This window comes from Hipposideros armiger, unplaced genomic scaffold, assembly GCF_001890085.2.
Source record: "Hipposideros armiger isolate ML-2016 unplaced genomic scaffold, ASM189008v1 scaffold_620, whole genome shotgun sequence".
NCBI classification, from domain to species: Eukaryota; Metazoa; Chordata; class Mammalia; order Chiroptera; family Hipposideridae; genus Hipposideros; species Hipposideros armiger.
This window is the reverse complement of record NW_017731970.1, coordinates 965,912-990,250: the sequence shown is the minus strand read 5'-3', so window position 1 is coordinate 990,250 and position 24,339 is coordinate 965,912. Positions and strand designations below refer to the sequence as shown.

At 41.3% G+C, this 24,339-nt stretch overlaps 1 protein-coding gene across 2 annotated transcripts in view; it reads left to right on the top strand.

The window, feature by feature from the left end:
- The first annotated feature begins 528 nt into the window (after positions 1–528).
- The window catches only part of PDK3 (pyruvate dehydrogenase kinase 3), a 73,307-nt gene continuing 49,496 nt past the window's right edge, over positions 529–24,339 (top strand). For both annotated transcript variants that reach the window (XM_019625248.1, XM_019625247.1), the window contains exon 1: positions 529–867. In XM_019625248.1, the coding sequence (XP_019480793.1) occupies positions 762–867 (106 nt within the window). In that variant the 5' untranslated portion in view covers positions 529–761. The remainder of the gene's footprint in view (positions 868–24,339) is intronic.

Genomic DNA, 24,339 nt, shown 5'->3' with positions numbered 1-24,339 from the left:
GTCGGTGACGTTACAATGAATCCTGCCCAATAGTAAGGGGCGGGCATGAAGCAGAACCAGTGAGTTTACATTTCCTTCTGCCCAAAGGTGGTGACAGTGGCAGTGGAGGCCATGAAACAGCCACTATAGTTAAGTGGCAAACAACATGAAAATCGAAGTGTCAAGATGAAACACTCTCAAGCGCAACGGCCAGCTGATCCCGCGTAGGCCTCCCGGAAAAGGTGACTTTGGTTGAGAGGGGCTTGGAGCGGCGTGTAGGGTCAGATTCCTCACGTGGGCTCCAGGCCTCCTCTCAATCCCCCTGTATCTCCGCCACCTTTAGGCTACGGAGGACCCAGTCGGGAGCGGGACTCAGGGCAGCTGCACTTGCCGGCCCGGCGGCGTCCCAGAAGCCGGGGAGGAAGGAACCAACGTTCGGTCGCACTCCGGGCAAAAGAAAGCGAAGGCGGCGGCGGCCAATCAGCTGTCGGCGCGTGCGGCCGCGCGCCCCTCGCGCTCCCCGTGCCCCTTGGGCGCCGCGTACGTGCGGCGGCCGGCTCCGCCCCCGTGGGCGGGGTCTGGGGAAGCCGCGGGCGACCGGCCGCGGCGCGGGAGTTGCTGCTGCTGTTGCTGCTGCTGCGGCGGCTGCACCCGCGGCGCCGAGGCCGAGGCGGAGGCCGGGGTGCGCGCTTGGCGAACGCATCCGAGCCGCGCCGCTCAGCTGCACTGGCCCCTGCTGCCGCCTGCGCGTCTCGGCTGGCCTGCGCACTGCTCCAGCGAGGATGCGGCTGTTCTGGTGGTTGATGAAGCAGGCGGTGCCGAAGCAGATCGAGCGCTACTCGCGCTTCTCGCCATCGCCGCTCTCCATCAAGCAGTTCTTGGACTTCGGTGAGTGCGAGGCCGCGGGTCCTCACGGTCGCCACGGTCCCCACAGCTCGGTGGCCGCTACCTTCCGGTCCCGCCGCCGCGGGTCTCAGCAGCCTCAGAGCAAAGTCGTGGGAACCGCGGGCGGGGCTACGGGATGCCCGGGGGGGGGGGCTCTCCCGGGGCGCTTATTTCGGGGCGCACAGGGACAAGGCCCGGCACCCGCACACCGGCCAGGGGCCTACCCACAGACACAACCCTCGTCCCAGGCGGGACTCCCCAAACCTGCATGGTTAGCTTCAGATCTACTTGACGCAGACCTCACCGCCCTTAAAACTTCCCAGCGGAATGTTGGTGGCTTTTTAACGTTTTTATTTTTAGATTCTTTTTTTTTTTGGTTGTGTAAGAGCTGTTTAGAAACACCTTGAGGTCGAATCATTTATGCAATGGCATTTTGTTCCTTTTCTGAGGCTCTAAGGTGCTCACGGGGGGCGGGAGCGGCAGGACTCGAACTGTTGTTGTCTTAGTGTTATGTTAAAACAGTTAGAGGCCTGGGCTGCAAACGCCTTAGATGCTGTGGAAGAGAGGACGCGTAGGTTCCTAGCCTTAGGATACAACCCCGGCCTCCAGGCCAGAACCTTTTGTCCCACCCACCATCTCCCCTATCGGGTGGGCTGCTGGGCCGCTTCCGCGGATTGAGGTGTGAGCGCGGCGGCCCCGGCCCCTATCCTGCCTGAGGCCTAGCTCAGATGGGAATAGATTCCATCACCTTATGTTAATTAGATCGTGTTTCCCCAGAGTGGTGCCTTTTCAGCTGCTGAGGGAACACTCCTAATTGCTAAATGCGAGGGAGCTGATTGTGAAACACCTGAAAGTAAACCACCCAGGTATCAGAATGGAATTCAGCATCCTTAAAGGCAAATAAAATGGAGCAGCAAAGATGTTCTAAGCTCTCAAGGGAAAAGAACTCATTATTAACGTCTGTTCATTTCATGAATTTTATGTAAATATCAAGGGATAGTGTCAAGTGGCCATGCAAACTAAAGTGCAGAGTAGGTAGAACACTCGGGGAAGACTCCACTTGTAAAATGTGATGTCCCTACTTAAGTTGGGATAGGAAGAGAGGAATAGGTTAAAGTTAAGACCAAATTAAATTTTAAGAAACCAGTTTGCCAGAGAATGATGAGAAAAGTCAAAGTTCAATAAGATGTTGATCTTTGCATGTTAAACTTCACTGCCCAAAGCTTTTCTGTAGTTTTACGCTACCATCTTTGGCCACTTGTGAGAATTTTAGAGGTTTGAAGCAGCTGCTGACTACCGAGTTTAGAAAGAAAACGTCACTGTTGCTATAGTGTGTTTGCCATCTCTAGTTTACGGTTTATAGAAGATTCTGAAAGTATCAGTAACCTTTCGTTAAGGTAAACTGAGCCAGGTTAACTCACAATAAAAGGAGCAAAAGGAACCGAGAAACTCCTAATTCCTCCCTTCCACCCTCAAAGTTGAAGTGATAGCTCTAATAGCTTGGCAAAATTTCACTTATTTCTATAGCAGCTAGTATCTACCCATGTTAATAGGTGTCTTGGCAAGGATGCCATTTGAGTAGAAAAACCACAGTAGGGCATAGTGTTATCGTGGAAAACCCATGGGACCAGTATCTGGAAACAAATGTTCTAATTCTTGCTCTGCCACTAACTCAAGAGTGTGGCCTTGGCTAAGTGACTGAACCTCGCTGGAGTTCATTTTCCTCATTAATAAAATGTGTGGATTATATCAGGTAATCTCTAAAGCACAGCTCCAAAAGTCTGTAATTGCAATTTCAGAGAAAAAGGGAAAAGGTTTTTAAAAGAAAAGTATCAAATCGTTTGATAGACATTTCCCATAAAAGGCTTCTGGCCTGTTTGGGGAGGGGTGGAGGGATATACTAATGTAGGATGATGGAGGAAGCCTAATAATTGAAGTCTGTTCCTTATAAGGAAGCTCACAGACATATATAATTGTAGTGGAATTGTTAGAAACTGCAAGCCTAGTTTGTAACACCCAGAGATGAATCAGGTGGCAGCCTACCTTTAATGAAAACAGCTAGAAGAGAGTTGTCACACAAAGGTCATCTCAAATAGCACCTTTCTCTTAGTTCTTTTAGCTCTTGATACAAGTTCCATTTTGGCAAGTGATATGGGAATTTGAGAATTTAGAATGGGTGTGGGGATATTTTTAAAGTGAGGAGGAAAGAGTAAAGAGGCTTTCTGCCTGTGTATGATTGGAGAAAACTACAGGGGAGGGCCACCTCAAATGCTTAAAGGACCAGGTGGGGACTGGCAAACTCCCAGGCATATGCTGGCTCCAGAAGGGGCAGCTGATTGGCACCAATTCAGTGTATTTTGAAAGATCTGTGGCTCAAACAAAATAGAGGCACGGGCCATGTTGACCCTCAGGCTGCCACTTTGAGGATTTTATGACTTTCTCCCTGGCTACTTTACAAACGGGACATAAATTTTTGACTAGAATCACTGGACAGGGACCAGAGAAAGGAAGGATATACATGAAATTTTATGCTTCAGTATTTGTTAGACCCATGTCAACAAATACATTGTCGTTTCTATGGCAACTGAAATCAAGCTTTATTATACTAATGTACTTTCCTTGTTTAAGAGTGAAGACTAAAACTGGTTGTTACTTCAAAAGCAGTGATTTTATTTTAAAGGAGGGTTTCTCAGTCTCAGCACTCGACATTTTGGGACAGGTCATTTTTGTGGGCGTGCTGTCCTGTGCATTGTGGGAGGTTTACTAAAGCAGCATCCATGGCCTCTACCCACTAGAAACCAGTAGCCTCCCCCTGCCCAGTTGTGACAAGCAAACCATCTGACAGCATCGTGTCCCCTGGGAGAGCAAAATCACCCTCTGTTGAGGACCACTGCTGTAAAGCATTTAGATCAGTAGTTTGCATGTCTGGGCTCCATCACTCCAACTTCTAATATAAACAGTCAGGGGTAGGGTGCAGGGTATTGGTATTTTTAGAAAACCCCTCATGTTGTTCTAAAGCATAACCAGGGTTGCATACCATTAATGAGATGACCTTCTGGATCTAGAGTACTGTCCCCCTTCCATCTGTGTGCCTTTTATCTCTATGCTCTTAAAATTTAATAAAAGTTCCTTGAACTCAATCTTTACTTGAAATATGTCCTTTCTTAATACTATTGTAAAAACTATGTACGGTGTCAGGTGGGTACTTGATTTATCGGGGGGAATCACTTCATAAATTATATAAATGTCTAACCACTACACTGTACACATAAAACTAATATAAAATAATGTTGAATGTCAACTATAATTGAAAAAATATAGTTGTGGGGGTGTAAAGTACAACATAGGGAATATAGTTAATAACATAATAACTACAGTGTCAGATGGGTAATAGACTTATTGGGATTATCATTTTGTGAGATATATAAATGTGTAATCACTATGCTGTTTTATATACCTGAAACTAATATAATATTGTATGTCAATGGTAATTAAAAAATAAATTTTTAAAAATTAAAAAAAAGACGGCCTTCCAAACAGCAAAGCATAGCAAGAATAGGAAGTGATCTAAATGGATTATGAGTTTACAATGGCAGTGGTGCCTTCTAAAGGATGGGGTTTTTAAAAACGAGGTTTTCTTTTTGGTCTGAGATTATAGTCACGTGGTTCCAGATTCAAAAGGTGCAAAAGGGCAGAAAAGTCAGCTTCCACTTTTGTCCACTAGTCTCCCTGCTTTTGTGTCAACAGCAGCTTGTTATACTTTTGTCTGTACCTTGCTTTTTAAGCTTAATGCCTTAGCTTTCCATATCTGTATCTGCAGAACTTTTTTCTTTTTTATGGCTTCTGAGAATTTGTTTATATAAGTGTGCTATATAATTCATTAGCCAACTCCCTGTTGATGGCTAGTAGGTTGTTTAGAGTCTTTGCTATGACAACCACTGCTACAGTGAATTACAGCGGCATTTCATGAGTGTATATATAGGACAAATTCCTAAACGTGGGATTACTACATCAAAGGGCATGTGCATTTGAAATTTTGATAAACATTGTCAGCTTGCTTTCCGTAGAGGTTGTCTGTTTATCCTCTCACTGGAAGTTTAAGAGTGTCTATCTTCCTACACGTTCACCACATTGTTGACAAACTTTGGATAAGTGAAAAATGGTATCTAGATAGCATTTTTTTCTCTTTGAGTAAACAATTGTTTAGCTTTTACTATGGAAAACTTTAAGCATATGCAGAGAAGTAGAATATTATGATGAACCCTGGGTTAATTATATTGCTGTCCTCCACATGCTGTTTGTCTGGAGATGTGTGTATGAGCATTCTTAGATTTTCTTATCAATGTCATGCTTGTTTCAGAAAAAAATAATTTTCTAAATTAAGAACAATTTATCTTTTGAATTTTTGTTCTTTAAAGGTTTGCTAGGATCCCCCTATAAAACTATTGATTGTTCTTTGACAATTTATTCTAAAGTATTGCTCTGTATAGATTCTCTATTGCTTCTCGAGTCCATTTTGATTTATTTCTCTAGAAAGTTATCCTAGTCATTGGGATTTTAAGTCAACTCGCATAGCTGAGATAGTAGCCTCTTAGTCTTAATTTTCTCTGTGGCTATTTCCCCCTTTATTTCTTTTATATTTGTTCTCTCCTCCCCCTTTCTTTTTTTTAAAGTTCAAATTTTTTTTTTCTAAATTCTTTTTTAAATTTTTTTTATTTATTTATTTTTATAGCTGAGCCATCCTGCTACCTGTTGGCAGCTCAGCGGCTGCTCAGCTCAGGCTGGACTCGAACTGCTGTTGCTCAGAGCTCAAACTCGAGCGAGCTCTTAACCAACTGAGCCACTCGGCCGGCCTTTCCTCCCCCTTTCTTTATTAGATTAGAGGGTGGTTTATATGCTTGGATTCGTTTATTAGTTTTATGACTTTTGTTTCCTTCATTAATGTCTACTTTGACTTTATTAATTCCCTCTCATCTCCTTGGGTTTATTTTGTGGTGGTTGTTTGAATTGGATGCTTTCTTTCTCTTTTGTTTATTGTTTATTTCAGTATTTAGGGCTAGAGTTTTGTAGCTTAATTTTCTTTATGTTTTGTTCGGTTGCGTTGTGAGCAGACCATGTTATCTGAATAATTATTTAATTTATTGATGTTTACTTTGTAGCCCGACATGTGGTCATTTCCTGTGAATGTTCTTTTGGCAGCAAAAAGGTATGCTCTCTTTTCAGGTTATAGAGTTTGATATATCAGATCTACCATATTAATTATGTTGTTTAAGCTTTCTCTACTTTTACTTTTTTAAAATCTACTTTATCTGTCATGGCCTGAGAGAAGTTAGTCCCCTAATAATATGATTCTATTTCTCCATATATCACCTTTGGTGTTTGCTTTATGCCCGTTAATGTTATGTTTGCTGCCTAGATCTTGTTACCTGTCGTGTCCTCATTGTGAGATGTACCCTTTAGCAATTCAGATTGTGGTTCTTCTCCTAGTTTAATGCTTTTTTGGCCTGGATTCAACTTACTTGACATTGAGATGTAGATCCCTGCTTTTCTCTTGTTTATGTTTTCTGGTAGAGCATTGCCATCCTTTTGTTTTCAGGCTTTCTGAATTACTTTGTTTTAAATATTGCCTTGAAATATGAAGTTGGGTTTGGCTTTGTGAATCAAACTTTTTTCTTATGTGGTTAAGTTTAACCAATTATATTTATTGACATATGACAGGTCTGTCATCTGTAATGATAAACATCTATACTTTTCTTTTGGTTTCTGTTTTTAATAAATACCTTAATTTTCTACTATAGTGTATATCTTATTTGCTTTATTATACGTATTTCTTTTAATCATTAGGTTTGAATTTTGGGCTCCAGCGATTGTCTTTATAATTACCTCTTTATTTCTTTAGACCTTCTTTGTCCAGTATGGTCACCACTAGTCACTTGAAGCTATTAAGCACTTGAAGTGTGGCTAGTGTGACTGAGAAACTGAACTGACTTAATTTTAATTAAAAACTGATACTTGATTCAGTTAATTGGGAAACTTTTAAGTATGTTTGGAACAATTTGGATATGTGAATTTACCTTAACTATAAATCTGATGAAATCTAATTATAGGTCAATTATTTCTGATAGAAATTTAGCTTTGAATTGAGATGTAAGTATAAGATACACACTGGATTTCATAGACTTAATATAAAACTAGTAAAATATCTCATTATCTTTTTAATTTCATATTGGAATGATAATCTTTTGGATATGCTGGATCAAATCAAATATCACAAATTTCACCTGTGTTTTTATGTTAATGCGTCTGCTAGGAAATTTAAAATGACATGTGGCTCACATATTTCTATTGGACAGTGAGGCTTCAGATAGTACATATTAATTCTTTATTGGGAGTGATAGGAACATCACATTTTAATGGCCAGAATAAACATTTATTGATTTTATTTCTCAATATAACTTGTCATTTTTCCCCTGTAAACCTGTTACTCTCAGGATTTGGGGACCAATTTATTGTCTTTGAATGGCAGTTAATGTTATGGTAGTTCTTTGTTATATCTGCCAGAGTTTGAGTTCTGTTTCTCTATTAAGTAGTTGTAATGAATTAAAAGTTCTCTTAGTGATATAAGAAAAGGAGAACTTGAACTGTGATGACATAAATTAAAGACAGAACCTTGTGAATCTTGAATGAGTTCACAGGGAATGATGCACGTTTTTATTTGAAGTGTTTTCATCATTCAGTTTACCCTGTCCTCTTTTGGTTCCTTCACTAATAATCACTTTTATCCCCTCCCTGTAGACTTGCTTCCTATTTATTTTCTAGTTCCTTTGCACTTGTCTTTTGCAGAGCTGCCACTTGTTATTAAAGGCATTTGCGTCTGGCTTCTGTTATTTTATTCTAAACTATCTCTTGGAGAGTGGGCCCTCTGCAACCTCTCACAGCCTCCTGAGCTGTTTGCTCTCAGCACAGAGTAGGCATTCCATAAATGGCAATTACTGACAACATATAAAGGTCATTAACAATTATCCCACTTTAATTGAGTCAGTTGTTATATAAATTTAAAGTTCTTTAATATCTCCACATTTAAATACAGCATCTCCCAAATAAAACCACCAGAAAGCAGTTTGTCTGACAACCCTGCCTTCTTTTCACAGAAAAGATTTCTACCAGAATTGCACTGGTTCTGTGAACCTTGGAGCCTTTAGCTATTAGAAGGCAGCAGCCGGTTTCCCTGCTTTTACTCTTCGTGAGGTTTCAGGGCCCAACTGCCTCTGTTTTCCTTTAGAAAGTATTTTGAGATTCTGATACCTACTGAGAGGTCGCCTTTGTTCCAAATGACTGCTCTTCGAAAAGTTTTTAAGTCATTATGCTCCTTGAAGGCTGGGGAGAACAGCGATTTTTGTTTCTGGAGAAGATGAAAAGTTTTGCTTTGTTTAATTGTGTTAGGAAAAGGGAAAAACAATCACATTCTGTTTCTGCATGTGTTTATTTGATACCTTTACATATATATGTACATGACACAACTTTTCTGTAAGCAGTAAGGTTTTTCTACAGTGTAGAGTTGCCAAGCGTTAGACTAACCTGTTTGGAGACAGAAACCAACTGTTCAGAATTAAAGGGGAAGAGAGAACAATATCACTTAGGGTAAAGGTATCTATGGAGGCTTAATGCATCTTGATCAATATCTAAAATTTAAAGAAATAATTGGCCTTTTGGAGCCTTAATGATCTGATAGGGCTGGATTTCAGCATAACCTGGTTTATCAGGCTCTGGGCACTAAAGGTGTAGCTCTGGTTTCCTTTGATGTCTTGGCCGTTTTGTGTGCTTTTGAAGGGGAGACATGGCCACGCTTACTGACCTAGTGATGACTGAGTGGTTTCTTCTCATTAAGCGTTGGGAAATTGATCAGACTGTTGGCAAGATTTGGGAAACCTTGGTTTTGTTACTGGATGGAATCAGAAAATATCACTGCTTCCCTTTTTTAAATATTCTATGTGCATATTCAATTATTTTCCTTCCATGATAATCTGATTTCAGAGTTGGGTAAATCCTTTTGTTTTAGGAATATTGTAGTCTAAGATATGTTCCTCGTTGAACTCTATAGCCCGAAGGTCAGCCACCTGTTCTTTTTTTTTTTTAATTAACAGACTATTTTTTTTAAAGATTTTTATTGGGGATTTCGGGGGATGGGAACAGTGCTAGGGAGTTGGGGAAGGGGAACAGACAAGTTGCTGTCATTTTCTTCTTCAGTGTAGTTGTGGAGGACGTTGCTTCACTGGCCCAAGTTGGCACCATCATTGCGCTCTTCCCGGGTGAGGCACATCAGTCGCCGGCTTCTGGACGGCCGCTCACTGTGGCTGCTGGCCGCTCACGCTGGCTGCTGGCTACATACGGTAGCCCATGGCAACCCACTGCCACAGGGGCTGCAGCCTACGCCGTCGCCGGCGACTCACGGCAGCCCAGCTCCAGGTTGAGCTGTTGTTCAGCATCTTAGCTGTAGAGGGCAGTGTCACTGGCCCTCATATGTGGGATCCGAACCGGGGCCCTCTGGCATCCCAAGCCAGTTCTTAACCATCGCACCACTCAGCCGGCCCTAGACTTTATTTTTAAGAGTGGTTTTAGGTTCACAGCAAAATTGGGCAGAGAGGACAGGGAGCTGCCACATATACTCCCCTGCCCAAATACAGCCTTCCCCAGTATCAACATCCCCCATGAGCATGGGGCATTTGTTGTCATGCACCCACATTGACCCGTCATTATCAGCCAAAAGTCCATAGTTTACATTAGGGTTCACTCTTTGGTACACTATGAGTTTTGAAAACACCTGTTTTTGTAAATAAAGTTACCTTGGAACACAGCCACAACCACTTGTTATATATTGTCTGTGGCTTGTGTCCCTCCCCAACATTCAGAGTTCAGTAGTTGCCACAGAGACCTACAAAGCCAAAAATGTTTACCATCTGGCCCTTTACAGAAAGTTTTCGGGCCTTTAGTGTAAATTAATTCAATCCCCTGTTAGAGACACGTGAAGTGATTGCTCTAGTGATTGCTCTTAATTTGCATTTAAATGATAAAGCTAGTAACAGTAAACCTTGGCTATCTGGAATGTTACTTTTGAGGTAGCTAAGACTTTTCTCGGTAATCCGGCTGTTTACCTATAGGGTGTGCACCCCTGAGTAGAATCACCATGTGAAAGGCTTGAGGGATTGCACAGCTTTAATCTACAGGGCTGTCACCAAAGTTTTACGCACCAGTTTCTCCACAGCCTTGCCAAAATGAGGTTGTAGAATTTTGATTGTATAATGGGTAACATAGAAGTGAAAAGTTGTATTTTTCCCCATGTGGGTTTATTCTCTGCATTTTGTTGTGTGTAAAGTGCCCTTGACCATTTAGTAACTGGAACCTGGAGTTTTAATCATTTGTATGACTTCCTTGTGTCTATTTGGCATAGTAAGCTATTGTGCTGTGTGAATATTGTTTCCCACCGTGTTCCGTTCTTTGGTAAAGTAATTATCAAAGTATACAATTAAAGGCATTTGCAACGAATATCACCTATAGTTGTTCCGTCCAGTTTTTCGTGACAGCCTTTGAGCTTTTGCCTGTATCTTTACATACGAATATGTTAACACCAAATGTTGATTTCCTTTTTATTTAGCGCACAGTCTGAGTTTTTATACACTCAGTCATTTACTGTGTTTTCATCATTGTCAGTTATTACCTGTAGCCGTTTCTAAATTGCTACTAAATTCTTCTGGAATTTATTGCCATTTCTGATGGGACTTCTGTAGCCATTTTGCTCTATTCTGCTGTCCAGTTGCGCAGCAACAAGACCTCAAATCTTTCTCTGTTCTTGTTTCTGTTTTATCACCTACTAAGTTCACAGAGTGGTTTATATTTGTGGATTCTATTCAATAGGACAACTTTTCTGATTTTAATTAAACATCATAGGCTAACTTTTGCCTTGTAATTTGTGTTGAAATTTGGTGAGGGCAGTTCCTTATTTATTACCTTAGGTTTTTAGAAATTCTTGCTGTTCTTGCCTACTTATTATTCTTGATAAATTATTGGGTTATCGGAAGAGTCATGATGCATTTTTGCAACGAAAAACAGAAAAAAGTATGCCATGACTTTTCCGACAGCCCAATAGTTAACTTATAGAAAATGTGCTAAGGTGATCATGGATGGGTTACCTGACGTTCATTGAAACTAACCTGGAAGCATCTTCAGTTAGCCCATTTTGCTTTTATGGCTGGGGGTGGGGGCACTTTACCTCCATACTTGGCCTTGTGGCAGAGCTGGGTTTGATTGTGTCCTTCATATCCCTCAAGGAGAACCCTGTTCCTGGTCAGTGTCTCACGTTTACTGAGATTATACTTTCTGCCATACTGAATGGCACAAAAATTACAGTGAACTATTAAGTTTACACAGGTCAATATTTATATTTCCTCTAATTGAATATTTGGGGTTCTAACTCAATGGTAGATTATTTCCCTAAGCATCACCCAAATAGTCATGATTTTATTTTCATTCTTAGACTTATGATTCCACTTGACCACTGGAGTTGGACAAGGGTCGCTTACTTTCTTACTGGGGCATGGAGGTCTATATAATAGCTTCACTGTTGGGAACAAATTACTTTTTCTCTCTCTCACATTTTCCCAAAGCATGAAGTTAAATATTTTCCCTTGTGTTTTTCACCAGAAAACAGTAGGGCCCTTTGAAATTGGTCATATACATATGTATCTTTTCCCTACAAATTGGTAAAATTTCCATAGACCAGAGCATACTCAGGGTTTTATATGACCATTTCCTTGGATCTGTTCTAGTAGAAGAATACAGTATTTCCTTAGGCTCGGTAGCAGATACTCCTCAATCCCTGATTGTGGGTGGATTTTGTGTACATTTGGTTCATTTCTCCTCCTGCTTCTGAGATTCAATAGAAAGCAAAGTGGTAAGTGCTACCTTAATCTTCCTATACTGGTTACGTGATGTGCTCTTGAGCACTTTATTTATTATAAACCAGTAAGCTGCTTCCTCACAGTGAGTCTCCCTTTCTCTATAAACTGCCCTTCATACACAGGGGGGCCATTTCTTTGGTTGGTGCCCTTTACACATTCTCTCCCATCTCATCTCGGGCCTCCGTACTTCCCTTCCTGCCTCTTGAACCTGAGCTTGGCTTCAGGAAAGCAGTTCAAGAGGGCAATTAAAATGGACTCTCTGGAAACTAAAAAGGATCCAATAGATTCAACCAACATTTACTGAGTACTTACCAACACTTGGTATAAAATATGATATAGTGGAATTCTCACCATGGTCATGTCCATTTTACACATTGGGGAGCTGAGGTTCAGGGCAGGTAAGAAAATTACCCACATGTACAGCAGGTGGTACAGCCAGGAATCAGACCGCCCAGCTCATCTTACGGCCACTCTGCAGCTGAGAAAGAGGGCAAGTGTGGGGGTGGCGTGGGGACAAAGCACGCTGGAGGAAAGGCTCGACAAGTGCACTGTCGTCGCTTGTCAAGAGCCACCACGTCCTGAAGGACAGCCATTTCCTTCATGAATGTGTTGAGTAGCTTTGAAGATTGTCTAAAAGAGAGAAATATGATAGTTGACAGCACTGAAAAGTCTCTTAAGACCATGAAGATGTTCGTGGTCACTCTCCTAAGAGGCTGAAACAAAACTCAAAACATGAAAACAGACTAAAAATACAGGGGGAAATAAATAGAAAAGCTTGGGGTGTTTAATAACCACTGTCTGAGCGTGAGGAGTTCTTTGATTTGTTACCTCGTTATGTTTTCTGTGATTAGGTGCTAATCAGTTGTTCTCAGTCCTGGCTGCTCATGAGAATCATCTGGGCAGCAATGAAAACTAGTGACACCTGTCCCCCACATAGGCCTGTTAAATCAATTTCTGGGAGTAGGAGCTAGGCATGGTATTTTTGAGTTACCCAGGTGATTATTGTAATGTGCTTCCAGAGTTAAGAACTCGGTCAGATCTGGTAAAATTTTTGCCCAAGTCCAAGAGCTGTGAACAAAGAGCTACATGCCAAGATTTAGGAATCCTATGAGTTTGTGGCATGCTTTCCTGCTGTCCCTATCTCTCCCTTGGAGGTTTGTGTAACAGGGGTGGTTTCATGGGAATGTGTAAGGTGTTAACCAAATTGTCCTTTATCCAAAGTGCCCTTGGAGGCGCTCTGGGAGGAGAACACAAACAGAAGAACACATGTAAACGTGTGTACGTAGTGCTTTTCTTAATTCCTAGCTCCTTTCTTTGGCTGCCTACTCCTAGCAGTGCTTTCCAGGGTTGTTCCAGGATGTACATATTAGGCAGGGTTGGTGTAGGATAAAGAACTGTCAAGTGCAGAGATACAACCTAAAATCTTCTCTTAGAGCAGCGGTTCTCAACCTTCCTAATGCTGCGACCCCTTAGTACAGTTCCTCATGGTGTGGTGACCCCCAACCATAAAATTATTTTCGTTGCTGCTCTATAACTGTAATTTTGCTACTGTTATGAATCGTAAGGTAAATATCTTTTTGTTTTCCGATGGTCTTAGGCAACCCCTGTGAAAGGGTCATTCGACCCCCAAAGGGGTTGCAACCCACAGGTTGAGAACCGCTGTCTTAGATCCATTCAGTGGGAGCTTGAGCTTAGAGATCATCTGTCCAACCTCCGCAGTTTCATGCATGGAAAGTAGAAGCCCTGAGTAACAGAGAGACTTCCCAAACCATCAGCCACTTGTTGATGTAACATCTTGGTTGCCTCTTCCAAAGTGAACCAGAAATGATTCTTTTCAGGAGCTGAAAGCCACTTACCTTTGTGTACCACTCTGTGGCAGACACAGTAGTGGGCAGATGTAGCTATAACGCTCACAACATCCAGGTGAAACAGATGTTTTCATTTCTTGGATGAAGATGCTAAAGTTTAGATGATTCAAGTATCTTGCCTAAGTAAAGTTAATTGTGGCAAAACCACTGTTAAAATTCAGGTAGACTGAGCTTTTAAACCTATAGCATTTTTCATTCAACATAACAGACCATTTCTTTTTTTATTATTATTTTTGGGGAATTGGGGGAAGGGGAACAGACAAGTTGCTGTCGTTTTGTTCTTCAGTCTAGTTGTGGAGGACGTTGCTTCACTGGCCCAAGTTGGCACCATCATTGCGCTCTTCCCGGGTGAGGTAGATCAGTCGCCGGCTTCTGGATGTCTGCTCCCTGCGGCTGCTGGCCGTTCACTGCGGCTGCTGGCCGTTCACGCTGGCTGCTGGCTACACACGGTAGCCCATGGCAACCCACTGCCACAGGGGCTGCAGCCTATGCCTTCGCCGGTGACTTGAAGGTGACTCATGGCAACCCAGCTCCAGGTTGAGCTGTTGTTCAGCATCTTAGCTGTAGAGGGCAGTGTCACTGGCGCGCTCATGTGGGATCCGAACTGGGGCCCTCTGGCGTCCTAAGCCAGCTCTTAACCAAAGCGCCACTCGGCTGGCCTGATATACCATTACTTTCGAGATAATATGCCCTTGCCCCAGGGCAATTCTCTCTAGCAAACAGAGTGTTTGTAATTTGAGGTTTCGCCTAAATTTGTTCTGTTAGACAATCAGAAAATGGCATACTCTAATGGTCATCTAGTCTTATCGTTTCTGAACTATCAGACTGATGATACCTATTTATTTACTGACACTGAAACAATTCTTATTCTGAGATCACCACCACTCATTAGTCTGCCTGTTGTCTCTGGGAATATGAGCAGCAGTCTATGTAGGTTGTACTCACGTCTTGATTTCTGGTGCCTGCCATGGATGGGAGTTTGGGCTAATCCCTTAATCCCATTACACTCCAGTGTCCTGTCCTTATCTGCAAAATGGAACCGATAGCATCTAATCATAAGCTTGATGTACTGGTGCAATTGAGGACGCACAGCACAATGCATGGCACATGGTACGTGCTCAGTAGATGTTGGCTATGCTTTTATTATGGGAAATTAGTGACACAGTATTTCCTGGATGAAATCAGCTTCCTGCTAGGAATAAAAACTGCATAGGGAGCTCTTAACCTCGAATGTTAATTATCTTCAAGTTTGTTAGTTGAAGGCCCCAGCTTTATAAACTGATAATTTCCCAAGAAACAGCACTTTCAGCTCATTTGTGCTTTGAGCATGACTGCCTTTGGATCCTTTTCATCCACTGTAAAATGGTTAACATTTTGCCTCAATTAACCTCGAAGATGAATACAGTGTGACCTTTACTTAACTATTCCTGCTTCCATGACAACAAGAGAGCCTGTAATTCACCATCCACCGATAGGACTAGATCCTACCTTGATATGGATCTGTGTGGTGGCTTTGGCTTCGGTCGCTACTCACATGCTCCCGCTGGTCAAAGCCCCATTTGTGAGATCAGTTCTGAGCACATGCATGCCTGTTCTCTCCACTCTCTGGCCCAACACACCACATTGACAATTACTGCCACTTTATTATCACCTTCCTATCTACCTTTCAGCCCTTCTTCCCCTAACGAAGGATTTCAGTACCCCTATCCAAATACATAGAATACAGTGATCTATCTATAAGAGGAATTTACCATTACCAGCAAATGTTAGCTTGCACCACTGAATTTTTTTTGTTCTATGAAGTTTATATTAAAATTTACTAGGTATTTGAATTTTCAGTTCTAATCAGGAAATATTCAACACCTGCAGTGTGCCAGGTATTTTTGCTAATGGACTGTTCCATTGTCTGAGAAATCCCGGGACTTACAGGATCTAGAAGTCAGTGACCGGGGGCAATGGCAGAGGGGTTGCCCAAACGGAGAGCACAGATGGTGGGCCCACAGTGAAATTCATTTACAACTTGCTTTGGCCTTATTTGACATACAGAGAGGCAGATTTCTCACTAATCTGCTTATGGACATACATTTCAGAAAAGTAAACAAACAGGATTTCTAAAGAGAGAGGATCAAGGTGCTAGTGGCCATTATTCGCTTTGCCTCAGCACAGACACAGATGTCCTCCAGGGAAAGATCCAGAACCCTCGCACACCTTAACTCAGGACCCCACCACAATCACCCTGTAACCTTTTTTTCTATAAGAACAAGAGACATCCTTCCATGAAGGTCCATACCATGGGCTTCAGACCCCATCAGGAAGACCTGCACGTGCTGTATGCGATTTTTGAGGGTTTTTTTTCTTTGTCTATTTTTAAAATAACATACTAGCTCTAGTTATAGGAAAACCTTTTTTTAGGTTTAAAAAAATAGTAATAGACTGGCTCTAGTTATAGGAAAACCTTTTTTATAAGACTGCATTTTCTTTAAAAACACTCTTTTTAATGACTGCATATTTCCCCATGTAAGTATACAATATTGTAATTTTTTTTACTGTTCACTTATTGTTGACTATTTATGTTGTTTATCGTGTCCCTCCCAAACCTTTTATTTGGAAAACTTTCTGACCTTAGGAAAAGTTGTAAGAAAAATATAGTTAACACCCATGCCTAGCCATTAGATTCCTATAGCAGGTCCTCGAATAACGGCAGTTCATTATACCATTGATGGGATGCCATAGGAACCTAACTCTTGTTTATATCAGTTAGTCTATAGTAAAATTGGTTTCGTTGTTCATTGTTTCGCTTAAAGTTACAGAACCTATCGATGATATTAAGTGAGGACTTAGTGTATTTGCTTTTTATCTCCTTCCCACCCCATCCATCTGTCCCTATCTCCCTCCCTCCCTCTATACATGCCTTTTAGGCTGAGACATTTTAGAGTACGTTGCAGACATCATGACTATCCCTCATACTTACGTATATCCTAAGCATAAGAGTAGTCTGCTAATAACCATGATACAGTCATCACACTTGGGGAATTGATCATTGATAACATAATAAAATTGAATATTCAAATTTCCCCTGCTTGCTGAAGCCTCCTGTACTGGACAGCTCAGGTCTAGAACATACTCAGAAGGCGCAGTGGTCAGGGAGGCTGCCGAGCTCGGTGTAGCAGAGCCCAGGAGAGGCTCCCTCCTTAGTAATGCAGCACCAGGGGCAGAGGTTGGGACTGAGGGGTAGAGGAACTGGAAGTCTGCAAACAGAAGGCTCACCCTCCACCCTTGGCCATCGGAATATGAGGCAGGCAGTTACCCCTAGGCAAAGTGAAGGGCAAAACGGGGGTTCTTCTCTGGAGACCCTGAATGAACTAGTTAAGGAGAATTAGGAAAGCTGGTGTGATGTTAGGACCCTCACCAAAAAGCCCAATGTAACCAGGTGTCTGGGGTGCTCACTTCATCAGTCCCACTCTCAAACGTGACTGAACAAGCAAGGATCACCAGGCATCTGAGGGAAGTCCACAGCGAGCAAGAGAGAAACTAAGATGATGAAATGGCCAAAAGATGACCCCAGAGGAAGTAAATTCAGGCAATATAAGAATGCTTAAAAGTATAATTGGAGAAATAAATCATCTTCTACACCTCCTCATGAACATCTTAGGGCATCATTTTCCAAAGATGGCCATAATGGTAGCTTTTTTACGATTTGCCTTTGCCAGCCCTCCGTCGAGAGGGGGAGTCTCATCCCCTTCTCCTGGAGTGTGGGCAGGCTATGGCTGCTATGACCAGTTGAATAGGGCAGAAGGGGGCTAGCTAGCTCTGTGATATCTGAGGCTGGGCCATATAAGGCCGGGCAGTTTCCACCTTGTTCACCGAACCCATGCAACTAGCCCAAGGCCTCCATGCTTTGAGGAAGCCCATGGAGAGGCAATACTTGTGTGGTCAGACTCGTGAGTTAAGAAGCCTTCAGCTACTTCTAGCCCCACCTACTCCATGGTCTAGTTACTTCCCCAGCCTTGAGTTTTAATAACAAGACCTGGCCTAGAGTGAGGGCAGCCTCAAGTTTCGTAGACCCCAAATCCACTACCTATTTTGATCTCTTTTTAATTCAGGAATAACTTTTCCCAAACAAAGGAAAACTATTATACTTCTCAGGCTGTGAAATAGTACTTCTAGACATGGAAATAAAACAAATATTTTAAAAGTATAAATGAAGCTAAAAAAATATAAGGGATTCTTTTGAAGGATATTCACCACAATCGTTTAGTAGCTCTCCATTCACACTTCAGGTTGTTTCTTTGAAGGACTATCTTTAATTAATCATTGTTTAGCCCTGGTAAGTGCAAGAATCACTTATTACAAAATTCAATTTTTTCAAAAGATTGAAATGTTATGACTACAACTGGAGGAAAATCAAAGAGCTGCCCCTAAAATATTATTTTCTCGGTTATGTTTTATCGATTTTAACATGTTAATGGTAAAAATACATTGCACACTCAGACATTTAATTGACAGTATTCAGAAAAGGTAACACTATCTCAATGAGCCAATCATTCTGTCTGTTTTTGGTGCCTTGCTAGTGATTTTTCCATTTGTTGCTCTCCTTTTCCACTCCCTGATTCCATTACTGCCACTCCCAAACCGTCCCCTACCAAGTGTTAGAGCTGGAAGATGTAGACAAAGATTGCCTCAAATAATCCAGACAGGAGACTACATTTTTGGGGGGGTGGGGGGAGAAGGGGCATGTGCTCAGCTCTCTGCTTTAATTATAAGATATAGTATCAGGTCACTTCATTAAGTGAAGAAATAATTGGGGTTTTTTTCCTGCTTCCTGTAAATTAGTTGGAAAGAGGATTAAGGATTCACTGGAAGTACAGGCCACTATGGAAACCAGGTATAAAGAATAATAAGTCTGAACTCATGCTCTCAGAAGGCTAGTTAAATGCTCTTTTCTTATGGTGACCATCACCAAGGGACTCCTGCATTAAATCCAAAGTCGTTTGTGTTTCTGTGTCTATTCATTTTATGTCTCTGTGAGTGGAAGGCTATTTGGAACCTTTCTAGACAAAGCAAGTTATGTCTTTTGCAAATGGGGGTTAACTGTCTCCAACTTCTCAATGAAAAGGCAAAGTATGAAAGACAAACAGAAAACAGAAGAGAATGAAAGGGTCATCAAATGAGGAAAAACAATGGAAGAAAGAAATACATGAGTGTATTAAAGCCAATGACTAATTTGCATTCACTAAAGTCAGAATTTTCCATGCCCTTCACCCAATTCTTTGTTGTCATCTTCTGAATTGATACCGGGGACTAATTTAATTGGTACATTTAAATAATATGAAGTATATAGAGAAATGCAGAATAAAAATAGAAAATCAAAATTAAGGAATGTAGAAAAGCCATGTAAGTGGGAAAAAATGAAGTCAAATAACTGGAAAATTCTCAATATGCCAGAAGACTTATAAAAACAGAACCCTTTTGAGAGGACATTCAATTAAAGCCAGAAGGTTTTTTTTTGGGGGGGGGAGGGGTAAGCTTACTAAAAAAAAAATTTATTGGAACCCTTCGATTTAAACTGAATATCCAGCATTAATACACAGGATAAAATACTTTCAACTTATATGAGGAAAACTACAGAAAGGTTAAAAAAATCAGGCATTTCATATTTATTTTTAGGTTCGCTAATTAACTAACTAAAAAAGACTTATCCCCCTGTTTGAGCTGATGTATAATTAAGGTATGAGTACAAAGAATTTGTCTCAAAAGCTAAATTAGAATGTAGGAGGCAAAACCTGAAAATTTTCAGGTAGTCCTTTTTCAAAATACAAACTTCTGAAAGTCTTATCTATTCTTCCAGTAAATCATTGAGAAGCTACCATAGGTGAGGTACTCTGATCAGTGCCATGAGGGAGATAGAGACAAATAGTTTCTTTCTATACCACTTTATAGAAGGTTAATAATCCAATAAATGCTTCCTGAAATGTGGTCCTCTTAGGCCATGCCAAGTGACTGGTTGAGTTTTCTATAGTTAGGGCAGAGTTGACTGATGTAAGCATCAAGGCCTTTTCGTTTTAAAATAAATAGGAGTGGTTGATAGAGACATGGAACACACTTGAATCCTTTTTAATCCTTTTTTAATTATGTGGAATCATCAAATGAGCACAGCGTCACACTGAACCAGAATGCAGTCATGCTCACAGGGCTCAGCACGTACCAGCCTATTCTATCTGGCACACATGGCTTCAGGCCGTTTCACTTTATTATCATTGGCACAGTTAATGATTGTTATTTAATGAGCCTCCTCTTTTACATTTTAAGAACTTGTTAAATGTTAAACACTTTTTAACCCTCACCACAGCCTCTACGAAATAGGTACTGTTTTTATCTTTTAAAAAAAATTTTCAATGACAGTTGACATACAGTATTATATTAGTTCAGGTGTACAACATAGTGATTATTCTTTTATATGCCTTAGGAAGTGGTCACCTCAATAAGTCTAGCACCCACCTGATGCCATACATAGTTATTACAATATTACTGACTATATTCCCTATACTGTACTTTACAGCCCCATGACTATTTTTGTAACTGGCAATTTATACTTCCTAATCCCTTCACCTTTTCCACCCATCCTTCAAACCCCCTTCCATCTGGTGGTGATCAATTTGTTCTCTGAATCTATGAATTTGTTTGTTCATTTATTTGGTTTTTTTAGGCTCCACATAAGTGAGATCATATGGTGTTTGTCTTTCTCTGTCTGACTTATTTCACTTAGCATAATACCCTCTGGGTCCATCCATGTTGTTGCAAATGGTAAGATTTCATTTTTTCTTTTGGCTGAGTAATATCCCATTGTATGTATCCATTCGTCTATCAGTGAACACTTAGGTTGCTTCCATATCTTGGCTATTGTAAATAGTGCTGCAATGATCATAGGGGTGTATATACAATATCTTTTCGAATTAATGTTTTGAGTTTCTTTGGATAAATACCCAGAGGTGGAATTGCTGAATCATAAGGTAGTTCTATTTTTAATTTTTTTGAGGAAACTCTGTATTGTTTTGTGTAGTGGTTGCACCAATTTGCAATCCCACCAACAGTGTATGAGGGTTCCTTTTTGTCCACAGCCTCTCCAACACATGTTATTATTTGTCTTGTTGAGGACAGCCATTCTGACAGGTGTGAGGTGTTATCTCATTATGGTTTAATTTGCATTTCTCTGGTGATTAGTGACATCCAGCATCTTTTCATATGTCTATTGACCATCTGTATGTCCTCTTTGGAGAAATGTCTGTTCAGTTCCTCTACCCATTTGTTAATTGGATTGTTTGGTTTTTTTGGTGTTAAGTTGTATGAGTTCTTTATAAGTTTTGGATATTCACCCCTTATCAGATGTATTGGCGAATATCTTCTCCCATTTAGTAGGATGTCTTTTCATTTTGTTGATGGTTTCCTTTGCTGTGCAAAAACTTTTTAGGTTGATGTGGTCCCATTATTTTTTTCTTTTGTTTCCCTTGTCTGAGTAGATATATCAGAAAAAATATTACTAAGAGCAATGTCAGAGAGCATACTGCCTATGTTTTCTTCTAGGAGTTTTATGGTTTCAGGTCTTACATTTAAGTCTTTAATCTCTTTTGAGTTTATTATTGTATATGGAGTAAGAAGGTGGTCCAGTTTCATTTTTTGTGTGTGTACCTGTCCAGTTTTCCCAGTGCCATCTATTGAATAGACTGTCTTTACCCCACTGTATGTTCTTGCCTCCTTTGTCATACGTTAAATCATCAGGTGTGGGCTCTCGATTTCTGGGCTCTCTATTCTGTTCCATTGATCTATGTGCCTGTTTTTATGCCAGGACTGTGCTGCTTTGATTATCACAGGCCTTATAGTATAGTTTGATATCAGGCAGCGTGATACCTCCAATTTTGTTCTTCCTTCTCAAGATTGCTGTGGCTATTCGGGGTCCTCTGTGGTTCCATATAAATTTTAAGATTATTTGTACTAGTTCTGTGAAAAATGCCAGTGGTATTTTGAATAGATTGCTTTGGGTAGGATGGACATTTTAGTAATGTAAATTCTTCCTATCCATGAGAAGCACTGTTCTTATTTTATAGATGGCAACACTGAGGCTTAGAAGCGCAAGGACACTTGCCCACGTTCATGAAGTTTGTGGGTGCTCAAGTCAGGATTCAAACCCAAGTGTACCTTCGGCACTTGACCTTGGTTTTACTGTTCTGCAGGACCAATCTTGTATCTGAATTCTGAAGTCTAAAAAGCTCTAAAAATTGAAGTTCGTTTTTCATACCTTTGATGCCAATACGCATTGCATGACAAAACCTGACTTGAGGCCATGGTCTTTATCCTGCTGAGTGTAAGTGTGCAGATTTCACTGCATCTATGTTGTGTCTATATAATAGCATATTACACAGTGGATGCATATACTCCTTTTTACTTTCCTAAAATATGAAAACCTTTGAATTCTGAAACCATTTAGCCCTGTGAGTTTCCAGAACAGATGTGGACCTAACTGACTCTTGCCACCTGGCGCCTGCCAGCCCGCTCTCACGTCTCACGTCCCTCCGTCTTCACCCCAGCCCTGTGCTTCTAATTTGCTGCTCCGAATATGCTTTGGATGTGGAAATCTAAGCATGTAAACGTTCTCTACCCAAAAAACTCAGCTAATTTTTTAAAATCCTGAGTTCATATGGATACTCCCAGTTCCAATTCAACAGCACAAGGTTCTTCCTCTCCTCCCCCACCCCCTAACTTCCTTCTCCTGCAAGGAGAATGTCAATATTTCTTTTGTGCTTTTTAAAAAAAGTTCTTTCTATTTAACCAAGGTGCAAAGTATTTCTCCTGGTCTGTGAAAATGTAGACGTTCATTTTAACTTAGATAATAGGTCCTTCATTTTATAATAAGATTCACTATGAGTTTATAAATATCAGCATCTGAAATGCATTTAAAATGATTCACCTATAAAAATTCTATTTTTATAAAGCATTTTAGGAATGATATATACTTTATAAAGCAATACAACCAGAGTCATTTTAAAGGTTAACCTTCTAAGGCCAAATGAATGCATATGGAGTAAGAGGCTGGAAGGTCATTGCTGAGAATTACACCCTTTTTCCTTTCTTGGAGTATTTCCCTTAGGGGAAAAGTGAAAGACAGAATCATTGATTAAATATTTACTGAAGGCCCTCAGTATACTCACTTAGAAGGGCGGAAGTAGGGGATGGATTGTGGAAGACTAATCTTTTGTTCTAACATTTTTGAAAATGGAGACAACGGGTGAGGTGTCAATTGGGGGGGAGAAGAAAGGTTCTGCAGGTGACTTTCAAAAGTGGGTTCTTTGATTTCCAGTCTTATTTGGTGGCGAGAGGAAAGGACTAAACCAAAATCTGGCTGGAAGTGCTGGAAAATTGGATTTACTTCTTCATCTCTAATTTGTGGCCTTGATCACATTTGGAAGAAGGAGTGTTTGGAGGCAACAATTATTAGATGAGCTTCCGTCTTTCTTGGCCCCGAGGTTGCCCATTTCCCAACAGCCTCCAGGGCATATGGAGCCCCAGGAAGGCCTATTGAGTATGAGGGAGTTGGGAGGGACCCATAAGTATCACAGAGGTCAGAAGAAGGACAAATGTTTATTGAGCACTTAACTCTGTGTCAGGCTCCGCACACATCATCACAGTCCTTACAAAAACTGAAGTTGCAGTCCCATTTTACAGCTTAAGGCAGCTGAAACCCAGAGAGGGTAAGAAGTTTATGAAAGGTGTCCCACCCCCAAAGTGGAGGAGTTACGGCTGGAGCACATTTGTGCCCCCAAAGCCTCATGTCCTTTCTATCACGTCCTCCATCCCCCAGCCATCATCTGATTCACAGCAGGGCTGAGGGACTGAGGGCCCGGCCAGTCATGGAAAACTACCCAGGTCACATGGCAGCCGGGGAAGGGGCTCAGGTTTCCTCTTTCAGGTGGCAGGTACCTTTTCTCTCACTGTGTCCGAGTTATGTAAATTTTGTGCACAACCATCCCAGGGCAATCAGCAGCAGATTCCCTCTCCTCTGTTTTTATAGTCAGCAGTGTCTTACTTACCCTCTCACATGTGCCATGGTCAGCCACTGTGCTTCTGAGCACACCTGTGGGCTGGTTTCTCTGGCACATCCGGAGTTCCTGTGTCTCGGTCAGAGGTGGGGCCTGTGGCTGCTTCCCTGAGTGGCAGAGCTCTGGTCCTGAAGAAACACGTTTGAAGAAAATGTCAGTTTTCAGCAGGTGAGTAGTTGCAGAGTGGATCGTTTGCCTAATGGAAAGCCCTCTGAACAGGAGTGGATTGACATGTTCTCCTACTTTTGTACTTGGCAGTTTCCCCACAGCGTTTATTTGAAAACAAATTCAGATTAGATCCCAGGTCACTTTTATGTTGCTGCTGGTAACACCAGGAACGTGTTTGTGTTTAAAAAAAAAAAAGCTGATTTCAAGGTTGCCTCTTGGAATTCATGGCCTTTTTCCTATTCTAATTAAATTATTTTCTTCAACTTGCTATTTTGGAGGATAAAAATGTAACTAGAGGCTGCAGGATTATTTAATTTTCTCTTCCCAACCAGTAACTGTGCTACCAGGGAAGCATTCATTATTCCATCTGTTAGATTGTAAATCATGGACCAT